Source organism: Aspergillus sclerotioniger, assembly GCF_003184525.1.
Source record: "Aspergillus sclerotioniger CBS 115572 chromosome Unknown BO94scaffold_19, whole genome shotgun sequence".
NCBI classification, from domain to species: domain Eukaryota; kingdom Fungi; phylum Ascomycota; class Eurotiomycetes; order Eurotiales; family Aspergillaceae; genus Aspergillus; species Aspergillus sclerotioniger.
This window is the reverse complement of record NW_020291009.1, coordinates 592,951-603,847: the sequence shown is the minus strand read 5'-3', so window position 1 is coordinate 603,847 and position 10,897 is coordinate 592,951. Positions and strand designations below refer to the sequence as shown.

At 51.9% G+C, this 10,897-nt stretch overlaps 5 protein-coding genes across 5 annotated transcripts; 3 read left to right on the top strand and 2 right to left on the bottom strand.

Annotated features, from left to right (window-relative positions):
• The first annotated feature begins 2,197 nt into the window (after positions 1 to 2,197).
• Positions 2,198 to 4,094, top strand: BO94DRAFT_123378 (glycoside hydrolase family 5 protein). Its single transcript, XM_025605589.1, has one exon. The coding sequence runs from the start codon at positions 2,664 to 2,666 to the stop codon at positions 3,822 to 3,824; it is 1,161 nt and encodes a 386-aa protein (XP_025466049.1). The 5' UTR covers positions 2,198 to 2,663; the 3' UTR covers positions 3,825 to 4,094.
• BO94DRAFT_536734 (putative vacuolar transporter chaperon Vtc1) lies at positions 3,872 to 5,012 on the bottom strand. Its single transcript, XM_025612093.1, has 2 exons — positions 4,685 to 5,012; positions 3,872 to 4,550 (listed from the first exon to the last, which is right to left on the bottom strand). Exons 1-2 carry the CDS (start codon positions 4,716 to 4,718, stop codon positions 4,210 to 4,212), a joined length of 375 nt encoding a protein of 124 aa, XP_025466048.1. The 5' UTR covers positions 4,719 to 5,012; the 3' UTR covers positions 3,872 to 4,209.
• Positions 5,013 to 6,434: 1,422 nt separating this feature from the next.
• On the top strand, positions 6,435 to 7,502 carry BO94DRAFT_469565 (uncharacterized protein; the record flags this gene model as incomplete). Its single annotated transcript, XM_025608292.1, has 2 exons — positions 6,435 to 7,029; positions 7,141 to 7,502. The coding sequence occupies 2 exons, from the start codon at positions 6,435 to 6,437 to the stop codon at positions 7,500 to 7,502; spliced, it is 957 nt and encodes a 318-aa protein (XP_025466047.1).
• A 352-nt stretch (positions 7,503 to 7,854) lies between these two features.
• BO94DRAFT_576451 (dynein light chain Tctex-type family protein) lies at positions 7,855 to 9,017 on the top strand. The gene is made up of 5 exons (XM_025615138.1): positions 7,855 to 7,934; positions 8,124 to 8,202; positions 8,335 to 8,373; positions 8,494 to 8,568; positions 8,630 to 9,017. Exons 2-5 carry the CDS (start codon positions 8,173 to 8,175, stop codon positions 8,912 to 8,914), a joined length of 429 nt encoding a protein of 142 aa, XP_025466046.1. The 5' UTR covers positions 7,855 to 7,934; positions 8,124 to 8,172; the 3' UTR covers positions 8,915 to 9,017.
• A 77-nt stretch (positions 9,018 to 9,094) lies between these two features.
• BO94DRAFT_536731 (WD40 repeat domain-containing protein) lies at positions 9,095 to 10,862 on the bottom strand. The gene is made up of 4 exons (XM_025612092.1): positions 10,774 to 10,862; positions 10,654 to 10,675; positions 10,101 to 10,596; positions 9,095 to 10,039 (listed from the first exon to the last, which is right to left on the bottom strand). Exons 1-4 carry the CDS (start codon positions 10,793 to 10,795, stop codon positions 9,398 to 9,400), a joined length of 1,182 nt encoding a protein of 393 aa, XP_025466045.1. The 5' UTR covers positions 10,796 to 10,862; the 3' UTR covers positions 9,095 to 9,397.
• Between the last annotated feature and the right edge of the window lie 35 nt (positions 10,863 to 10,897).

Below are 10,897 nucleotides of genomic sequence, written 5' to 3'. Positions count from 1 at the left end.
TCCAACTATCCAGAACCCAGCAAGAACTCAGCGCTCAGAACTGAGAAGATCCTCCCCAGCCAGGTCACATGCACGCCGGGAAGGGGAGGAAAGCTGCCCGGATCCACGGCTAGGCAGTTCTTGTACGGCGTCGAGAGAGGCAACCTTTCCACGGACGGCCGGTTGGGCGGTGGCGTAATCTAATAATAATGACCAAGCGGTATCTAGTACCTACTATGTAGTAGGTAGGTAGTCGGTAGGTTGATAGTTGGGTAAGTAAAGACTGCACCCGGGGCTAAGAACAAGTAAGGTAGATAAGAGTTGAGCCCGACAGAGAGAGAGAGAGAGAGAGACAAAGTGAAAGAAAGAGAGGTAAGAAGGATGAAGAAGGAAGAAGGAAAATCGAGTTCCCAGTGGTGTGTGTTTGTTTGGGGCACCGTTGTAGTAATATTCAGTCAACTGGAGGGGAAATGCTGATAGAACGGTGATAATGGGCAGATTAATTAGGAACCCGATGGAGGAAAATGAAAAAGGTGTCCGACCAGGGACCAAACCGGTTTGAGAGGCAAAAAAAGGTTATTTGGGAAGATGAGGGAAGACGAAGGATTTGGGTGAGTGGAAAGGGCAAAGAAGTTGGGAGAAGAGGGAAGAACCCGGGATAACGGGGAGGTATCAAGGGAGGAGAGGTGGGAGGGGAAGTAGTAGGAGTAGCAGCAGCAGCAGCAGACAGGGCGGGCAGGCAGGCAGACGAGCAGAACCAAAGAAGGGAGACGAGAGACATGGTTGGTTAGTCATTACTACTGCTACTTATTATGTATTACTCTACGGGAGGGACTTTCTGAGCCATTCACAACCGGTCTGCAATACTGTCTGGTTTGGTCTCAGACGGGGGACTATTTATTGCACCGTTCTTTGCTTGCTTGCTGGGGAGGGCAGCGGGCGGATGACACGTCGAATCACTGCCTGATACTGCGGGTGGGTCCATGATGTGATGCCGGGCCTGGACTGGGCCATGGGTGGCCATGGATGGCCGGGGTACTGCCCGCGCTAAGAACTGCTCCAGCAGGGGTCTGCCGCCCGACAGAAGTACCGTACAGCTGGCGCCATACCCGTACTCGTACCTGTATGTATGGTTGCCCTGAGTCCCGTATCATTACACAGACCTGCAGGTTACCGTCTGTCGTCCCTTCCTGTTTGAAAGAATCCATACTTTGTTATCTGTAGATAGACTTTCTCTCTCTCGCTCTCTCTCTCTCTCCACCACCACCACCACAACCATCACCATCACCATCACTATCGCCATCAAGGCAACAACAATGCCAGATCAATAGGCAACCACACGCAGCCAATAATGCCTCCTCGCCCATCCGAGAAGTTCCATGGGTCCGTTCCTCAACCACCCGGGTTAAGGTTCACTACACATGGACATTGTTCCCTTTCCACTATCTCTCAACGCCGGGCTTGCTCGCCTGCCGTCCTGGCAGATCAGCCTGATCGGCGGTTGAGCACCTCTCGTTACATCATCCATTCGCGTCGCTCTCCTCCTATCATCTCCACCCTCCACAGAAGAGCTAGCGATTGAGTTCACCATGACTCCTTCATGGGGCTCTAGTTGCTTGGCCCCCCACCCCAGATGGCCCATTATGGATACCTGACGAGGGGTTCCGGAATTCAGACAGACTTTGCGACGAAATACCCTCATCAGGGTCCCGATAAGATTCCCGCTCGATAAGCGGGTATGTCGCTGGAACATATACCACCGCCGATGCACATTGCCCAAGGCCAACAGCTTCCAACGATCTGGATCAACATTCCGTATCACATTCCGTCGCGAGTTGCCGTAAGCTCAGACAGCTTTGAATGTCTCATATATGAAACGGCTGACGAGTCACTCACTTGGCTCTTTAAGCGGAGAGACACCCAAAGTGGTACATATTTCATCAGGAAGCGCACTGTCTGTTGAAGGGCAGGTTGGTGACAGGCCAGACCAGCTGGGACCCCCAGGATTTATAACCAGTGCCTAACGGGGCGATCATCATCCCCCATCGGGACTCCCGAGACTCTCACGACCTCATCGGGCGTCTTTCTCCCGAGGTATGGAATTCCCGAGTTCTTTCCAACGTGCGAGAGTCCTAGGAGCCCGCTGATCCTTTTAGAGGTGGGTGATTCGGCGCCCGATTGCGCAGGCAACGCTCTTGTGACGAGTGATTAAATTCTCATGAGCGGCGCTATTTCCCCACACCCCGCACCACGTTCCGACAGGGTCATGCGGCGGAAAGTCCACGACTGCAATTAATTTCCTAGGCCCGGTGAAGATGATCCTCCCGGTCAAATTTTCCGGTAGTCACTCTGTTATGGATCTCGCTCTTCGTATCGAATGACAACATGGGCTTGGTCTCACTGAGCTGCTCGGATGGCCCGGACTGTGTCTTGGCTTGTCCTGAGCTTCTTCTTGTCGAATGACTTGCTATTCCCACGCCGGAGGATCCTTCAGCTGGTCCTCAGTCAAAGGACCCTTAGTCGGAAAATCCAGATGCCCTCGGTATGGGACGAAGGCTATGTGCCGGCGGCACACCCATGTTTACGATATAAACCGAGCTGGATCTATTCCCTGGGGATGACCTTGTAGCACCAGGTCGATAGTATCTACTGCTGCCTTGCCCATTACTCTGAGCCTGTCATCAATGTACGGTCTACTAGGATTTCTCGCCGCGCTGGGCTGCGTCCCGCCAGCCCTTGCAGCCCCCTTGACCACTCCTCAGAAATCTGCTTACATTGACTGGCGGACCTTTCAAGCCAACGGTGTCAACCTTGGAGGATGGCTGGAGCAAGAGTCCACCATCGACAGTCATTTCTGGGCAACATACTCCGGCGGCGCATCGGACGAATGGGGACTCTGCATGCACCTGGGATCCCAGTGCGGTCCAGTACTTGAGCATCGATACGCAACTTGGATCACCAAGGAGGACATTGACAAGCTGGCTTCCGGCGGAGTCAGAATCCTTCGAATCCCCACCACCTATGCAGCCTGGCTCAAGGTTCCGGGGTCCCAGCTATACTCGGGGAACCAAACCGCCTACATCAAGGAAATCGCTGACTACGCGATCTCAACCTACGACATGCACATCATCATCGACACGCACTCCCTTCCCGGCGGCACAAACGGGCTCACCATTGGCGAAGCCACGGGCCACTGGGATTGGTTCTACAACGAGACAAACTTCAACTATTCTATGCAAGTGATCGAGAAGGTGATCGACTTCGTGCAGAAGTCCGACTCGCCGCAGTCCTATACCATCGAACCTATCAATGAGCCTGCTGACAATAACACGAATATGATTGTATTCGGTACACCAGTTGCACTCACAGACCACGGCGCAGCCTGGGTCCTCAAGTACATCAAGGCCGTGGTCCAAAAGGTGGCATCAGTGAACCCTAAGATCCCTGTTATGTTCCAGGGGAGCTTCAAGTACCCTCAATACTGGGAGGGCGATTTCCCCGCCGATACGAACCTCGTCTTCGACGTACACAACTACTACTTTGAGAACCGGCCTACCTCCTCGGCGAACCTGCCGGAGTTTCTGTACTCGGACGCACGCACCAAGTCCGGGAGTGGCAAGTTCCCAGTGTTTGTTGGGGAGTGGTCGATCCAGGCGACATATAACAATTCGTTTGCGCTGCGCAAGAGGAATGTCAATACGGGGCTGGCTGCGTTTGGGGAGTATACGCAGGGAAGTTCGTACTGGACGGCCAAGTACTCAGGGAACACGAGTGTGGATGGGCAGGGGGAGCAGCGTGATTATTGGAATTATGAGGCATTTATTGATGCTGGGTATTTTGAGTGATTGGCCTTGAGGTTGAATCAGAATGTACATATACCATGATGCTGACATCTGGAATGACTCTTGAGGTGAAACCTTGGATGGGTACTATTGATGACTTTACTTTTGCCAAGCCACAGTCTAGAATAAACAAAAACAGAAACAAGAAAGCGACGAACGTCCACGAATGCTCAACACAAACAAATGATGAAGAAGAAAAAAAGAATACAAATCATTCCCCCAACGACTCACCATCCATCCATCCCCTAGTTGACCACCTGAAGTCCAGTCTAATCCACCTTCATCTACATAACGAGATATCCACACCTCAATCAGTGACCAGCACTAATTCCCGCAAACCTCTTTCCCAGCCACCCCCCAAGAACCAACGACAATTCAAGAGAGGAATTTACTCCTCCCCGACCATCCTCAAAATAAAGTTGACAACGACCGCTGCCAACAACGCGAGAGCCAGAATCGTCGGTCCGAAGCGATCGTCAATCCCACTCTGTCCGCGTTTCCGAATACTCTGGGCGCGCCAGTGAAACGTGACCAGGGCGTAGATCATGGCCGCCATGGCGATGATGGTAAAGAGGCCGGCGGAGATGCGGCCAATGCGGTCACCGAAGTTGAGGAGACCGACGGCCAGACCGCCCAGGATGACGGTGAAGTTGAGCCAGGAGAGGAAGGTACGCTCGTTGGCGAAGAAGACTTTGGGTTCGACGCGCGTGGGGAGAGCAATGCGCTTGCCTGGGTTTGATGGGTCAGTTGGGGGTTTGGATTGGGACTGGGTATGGAAATGGGAATGGAGGTGGTAGGAAGGGGGAGGAGAGATTGTTGGGAGTAGGGATAGGAAGGAGGAGGAGGGAGGGGAAGAGAGGTACCTGGGGCGGTTTGGAGGAGAGGTTGGCTGGACATTTTGGTGAGGTGAGGTCGGGTGAGATGAGGTGAGATGTGCTGATAGTGAGAGATAAGACAATTTGGTAGTCTATGGGGTAGGTAGGAGGAGGTAGGAGGCAGAAGGTGTAGCTGTGTCCGATTGTTTTGTGGTGATGATCGGATTCCCAAAAGTGAGAGGAAGAGTGAGATGCGAGCGGGGAGAGAAAGAAAGAGAGAATTCTGCACGGCTCAATTGACGATGGGATGGGAAAAATAGCTCGCAGAGGATAAGTGAGTGGTGCTAACGGTTTCCAGGAGGAGGATTTAAGCTCGGTTTGATGTAATGCCATTGGCACCGCCCGGCGGTAAATAATGTACTAATCAATCGAGACGAGCTCCCCCCGCTGGGAAGCCCCCAAGCTTGCCCCCTTCCAGCTTAGTCCCGCGCGCCGGGGGGTTTTCTGCTGTTTCTTACCGCCGGGTAGCGCGCACGTGCCGCTTTCGATTGCTGTGATTCAGTGATTGACGGGGTTCGACCCACGGCGGATCATTGTTCAGCCGTGGTGCCGGTGACGGCGTCGATTGGTCTGGGGTACTATCGTACTAGTCGTGTGTACAGGTCTCTGTGTAGTAAGTAGTATCTAGTGTGTATTCCTTCGCTGCGTATCAAATGGGCTGGATCTACGATGCGTCGGAAATTATTTCCTGCAACAGTGCTTGCTGTCCAGGGCCGATTGTGTGGGCTGCCAGGAACCGTTTGCATGGCGGACCTGGCGCCTGCCTTCTTTCCTCGTGTCAGCCAGAGCCATGGGACTCTTATATTTCATGTCTTTACATCTCATATTAGGGAACGAGTCTGTGTAGGTGCTCCCTATATACTAAAATGACAGCTGCTTATTCTTGGCTCTTATTTACATCATAGTAGATAGCACGATTCTAGGGAAAGATGTGGATGTAGTCTTGGATATGGAAGGCTCCTCCTGCCTCTTGTCACCACCCTCCTGCAGGATCAGGTGATCTAGCTCACGTTTTGTTCCTGACTCTTCTTTCCTCATCTGCATCAAACCTCAGTCATCAGTCATTGATGTCGCTCATTGAATTGCATCGCATGTCATCGGTTTTCATCAAGTACCTGGCCCCCGAGTCTCATATGCGCCCTTATTACTCTGTTTATCTTGATATCTTGATGGCTGATGGCTGATGGCTTCATAGCTTAGTGCGCTGATACGCTGGGTCTCTTGACGAGACTAGCATGCCTCTGTCACCACCTGAAATCATCAATTGATCGATCCGGGTATGTTGTTGCTGTTCAAACAATCTCTGTTCAGAACTAGATTGGTGACTACAAGGGGTATTCCTTCATGCGATCTACTCGGTGTATTCCCCTCAGTCTACGGCTCTGGAGGCTTGCCTTCTTTATCCCCTGAGTCCAACTAGTCATCACAAAATCATCTAGATCTGTTCGGATTCCATCAAGGTTTCATTATCTTCTTCCTATACAATGGCGCTCTACAGGGTGTTTGCCGGGTTTGCTCATCAAGGTGTCCGTCTCGCATAGGCAGCCTTCGATGGATCTTGTGACAAGCAAGCAAGACTATCTATACAGAGCAACTCCCGATCTTGTCCTTTCTTCTTTCTTCTTCTATAGCCAATCTCGATCGGTTAACATTACCGGATCTATTACACATCTAACTCCATCATAGATTTTATCCTTCAAGGGAAGCTTACGACAATATGGTATCCAAGAAGGACAATATGATCGAGGAATCCCATGTGATTGACCCAAATGGCGAGGTGATGATTATCCTGCGAAACGCCAATGCTCCCTTTGCAGTTTACGGTACTCCTGAACAACTGAGAGCAGGTCAGACGAAAGATGACATTCATGAAGACGTTCGCATCCAGGTATCCGCAAAACACCTGATGCTTGCCTCTCCGGTGTTTGAGAAAGCATTGACCGGTCCTTGGAAGGAGGGTGTCAGTCTGGATATGAAGGGGTCAACAGAAATTAGTGCCGAAAACTGGGACACCGAGGCGCTATTGACTTTTCTTAGGGTTATACATTGCCAATTCCAATCTGTACCTCAGGAAATGAGTCTTGAGCTTCTGGCAAAAGTGGCCGTAATATCCGACTACTACGGATGCCAGGGTGCACTGAGATTCTTTTCCCGCGTTTGGGTCCAGGAGAAAATCATCCCCAGGAATTATTCTCGGGATTTGATCTTATGGCTATGGATCACCTGGTTCTTCGACTTGTCAGGTGAGTTTCATAATGCCACGTCGATTGCGATGTCGCAGTGTAGCGGCGAGATTCCCTCTCTCGGGCTTCCAATCCCACCCACAATCATAGGTGAGCATGCACACCCTTTACTGATGAGCTCCTGTCAAGATTGAGGATGATTACTGGAAGAAATACCCTCATAGTTGATATATTTCGGCTTTTCTGACAATATAATTACAGAGCACATGAACACGCTCAAAAAAGCCTCTCTCATGGAGATATGGTCCCTACTTGAAGGGGCCCGTGTACGACTTCTCCATGGCGAACATGGTTGCCATTTTGAGTGCCGTGCAATGCTGTATGGGGTTCTTTCAATGCACATGCATGACAACCAACTAGGTTGGCCAATTATCCTGGAGCAAAGCTACGAGAAAAGTGCACAAGCAATAGAATCAGTTAGGCGACCACGATGGCGGGAGCCATGTAACGACAGCGGCACTACGGCAAGCAACCGTCGCTTGCACAACTGTCCTGACTGCAATTTTACCCGCCTACTGGGTCATGTGGAGCAGAGTGTCGAAGGTCTCGATTTGGACACTTGACTCTCTCTATATCTCTCCCTGTGCGTGTGTATGTGTGTGTGCATGTGCCCGCAAAGCTTTGTTTATGACATAATGACATAGGATTAATGAGTTCTTAATACAATGCTTGGAAGTCGCGTCTCAGAGTGTACGGAATAGACATGTTTTGAACCTCTAGATTCGGACTTGGCATGGATCTCCGACTGATAAGGCGCTAATCCCATCCAGGAAACCAGCTAGTCCGATCTGGGACCGGAGGCTAGACCCCTTGCAGGCTAGCGGAAATTCTCCTCCGGCCAATCAGAGGCGGCACAGGATCAGCCATGATGCCAGTCAACGGCTTGCCCCCAAACATTCATTCTTCAACACCAGCCCGCTAACTGTTCTCTCACTCTTGTCGCACTCACCTCGATTGCTCCGCACATTCCAGCATAGCATAGCAAATTGAATTGAGTAAGTGAATCTTCCGGCCGTCATTCCCAGCAGTCAATGTTGTTTCATGTTGTTCGCCGGCCTCGGAGCCGCATTACCTCTCCTTCCCCCACAATCGCATCTTCAGCATCCCGTGGTTATCGTGCCCCCCCGACAAGCATCCCCTGGAACCAAGACCCGCGCGAACATCGCTAACTGCCAGCCTGCAAGTCTCGCAAAATACCCTCCACAACTACATCCGCGAATCCATCCACTCACAATGGCCGTCGACGTTGCTACCCCCTCTTCGGTGTGTCACCACCACCCCCGTGTCTTCGTACCTGGATAGTCCGCACCCCGGACGTCATCGACCCCTCTCGTCCAACCCGTCTCTATCTAGACGGAAATTCGCTATCACCTACTAACTCTTCCACTCACATAGCCCGTCCCGATCCCTGAATTGACCAAGATCGCCACCGAGGTGCGTTCACTCACCTACCTATCCCCACCAACACCAACAAACAACCAACCTCCCTCCCCAAACCCCTCCCCGCGACACAAACTCCTACAATAAGCTATTAACTTGACTCCCACAAAACAGGCCTGCGACACCTCCCTCAAAGAAGTGACCGAATACGAGCACACCAAAGTCGGCGAATGGAACTCCCAAATCATTGTACCTACCTCCACCCACCCACCCACATCCCCAACCCGACCTCTAACAAGGAAATAATTAGAACACCATCCTGAAATCCCTCATCACCGCCACCGCGCCCTCTAGTCCTTCTACCGCCCCTCCCTATCGCTTCACCGTGAACAGCACCATCGTGCAACAAGGTCTGATCGACAAGTCTGCTGCCGCCGACGGCGCAGCCAGCAACACCGGTAAGCGCGGGATGCACTCGGCGTCCGGAGCCTTCTGGGATGTCAACCGCGATGGCATGTGGACGTTCAAGTATCCAGGTGCGGAGGAGCGCGGGCTGGATGTTGTTGTTAGTGTGACGTGGTTTGCGTTGGGGTAGGCGAGAGTGTCGTTGGGGTTTGGGGGGTTTTCTATATAGAGTAATGAATGGAAGGGTGTTTATGAGATTCTTTTCTTTATTTTGGGTGTGTTTTTATGGTTGGGTTGGGTTGGGTTGGGCGGGGTGTCTACTAGTAGGTCTGGTGTTTGTGCTGGTGTTGGTAAATACGGAATTGATCTGTTCGTTGGTCACATTGTTGACAGACTATATATCTTCTTGCAGATCCCTTTGGGATACTTGAATCTCCTACAGAAAACGCAGTTGATGAACTTTATCTTGCATATACGGGATATCATACCTGGATAGCTCGCTAACATCCAAAGCACACAGTGGGAACTAAGCAAACCTGAACTCCAATGCCGAAGGCGACTCGCCTCTGTGCTCCAGCCCAAACCAGGCTCCATGCTGACCATTATCCCTGAACCGGAGAAAGAAAATGAAAACGACGAAAACTCCTGCCGCCAGGCAGCTTCCTCCGCTACCTCAACGTGGCTCGGAGTAATCATTCAGCGCTACGCAGACCGCCCCGCGGTGATGTCCACTGTACTGACGAATGATCTGGCCAGACGCCAGCTCCCATAATCGCGCATAGTGGTCGCTAGATACTGTGACGAGGTATGCGGAGTCGGCGGAGAAGGCACAGTCCCAGACCCACCGTTGGTGATTTGCAAGTGTGGTCTCCAGGAAGAGCGTTCCTGTTGTGGAGTCCATCGGGGGCCCGTCGGGTTGTACAGGGAAGGACTGCTGGGGCTCGTTATTCACGGGGGGTGTCACCCCTTGGAAGAGACTGAACGGGTTGACTTCAACTTCTGCGCCGTTGGGGGATATATGGTTCAGATGCTGTGGAGACTCTGGTGAGGAAGGCGTATCGCTCATCTCTGGTGAAGAGAGGGCTTTGGCCTTCGCTTTGGCGGCAGCCGTGGCGGCGGCAAGTTTGGCTGGCGGATAATCGAGGTCAAGGTTCCATACTTTGGCTGTGTGATCAGCGGAGCAGGTGGCAAGATGCTTGACATCGGGGGAGAGAAGAACGCGCGTGAGGTAGTCCTTATGCGCCTGGAAGGTACATATCGGAACGATGCGGGTTATTTCCGCATCTTGGATCATACGCCAGATATAGACGTTGCCCTAAGATAGACCATGCCAGGTTAGCTGTGAAGATCCTGGCCATTAATACCATCTTCTTTACCTTCTTGTTCCCGGCGCAAAGCAAAGAGCCATCACTTGCGACACTAACACTGTGTACGGCGACATCGTCTTCAGGAATCAGCTGATGAGTGCAGACACTCTCACCCAGGTCCCAGACCCGAACGATACCGGCGCGGTCTCCGCTAATAAGTTCGCCTTGGTTGGGATGGATGACAACATCGTTGACAGGAGCTTTATGCGCGTAGTTGCGCTGCAGACTGCCTGTGCGGGTATCCCAGACTTTGACCGTGCCGTCCTCCGAGCTGGTCACCATCCACTTTCCTTCACAGTGGAATGCGACACCAGTGATGTTGTTTGTATGACCATCAAAGGTCATGACTGGGTTGGGGTTGGTCGATTTAATGTCATACAGTTTGATATTACTGTGGCCCGCAGCTGCCAAATAACGTTTGTCGGGGGTGATGCATAAGCGATTAACTTGAGAGTCGGGGTGTTGGATAGTGCGCGAGCAGATTCCGGACAATGCTTCCCAGAATCTGGTGGGGGGTTAGCACTGCGAACTCTCTGGGCGCAAGTAACACAGTCTGACATACCGAATGGTGTGGTCGTAGCCGGCTGGGATCACCGAGTTATAGAACATTAGTCAGTCAATTCCCAATGGGACAGCCGCCAAAAAGCTTCCAGGGCCAAGTAGTGACAAGGAAGATGCATACCCGTGCAAAGAATCACGCTCATTTTGGGAGTGGGGATGAGCGCAAAGGTTGAGGAAGTTTAAGAGGCGAGGAAGGGCGGAGGACTTTGGGGGGTTTAATGGGCTTAATATGCTTAATATGCAGC

Coding starts and splice junctions, on each gene's coding strand:
- BO94DRAFT_123378 (XM_025605589.1), top strand. CDS start 2,664: ATGTACGGTCTACTAGGATTTCTCGCCGCGCTGGGCTGCGTCCCGCCA.
- BO94DRAFT_536731 (XM_025612092.1), bottom strand. CDS start 10,795: ATGAGCGTGATTCTTTGCACGG. Junction 10,676..10,773: donor GAGCGTGATTCTTTGCACGG/GTATGCATCTTC, acceptor CGGTGATCCCAG/CCGGCTACGACCACACCATT. Junction 10,040..10,100: donor TTTGCGCCGGGAACAAGAAG/GTAAAGAAGATG, acceptor GGTCTATCTTAG/GGCAACGTCTATATCTGGCG.
- BO94DRAFT_576451 (XM_025615138.1), top strand. CDS start 8,173: ATGGCCGTCGACGTTGCTACCCCCTCTTCG. Junction 8,374..8,493: donor TGACCAAGATCGCCACCGAG/GTGCGTTCACTC, acceptor CCCACAAAACAG/GCCTGCGACACCTCCCTCAA. Junction 8,569..8,629: donor AATGGAACTCCCAAATCATT/GTACCTACCTCC, acceptor GGAAATAATTAG/AACACCATCCTGAAATCCCT.
- BO94DRAFT_536734 (XM_025612093.1), bottom strand. CDS start 4,718: ATGTCCAGCCAACCTCTCCTCCAAACCGCCCCAG. Junction 4,551..4,684: donor TCTCCTCCAAACCGCCCCAG/GTACCTCTCTTC, acceptor CATCAAACCCAG/GCAAGCGCATTGCTCTCCCC.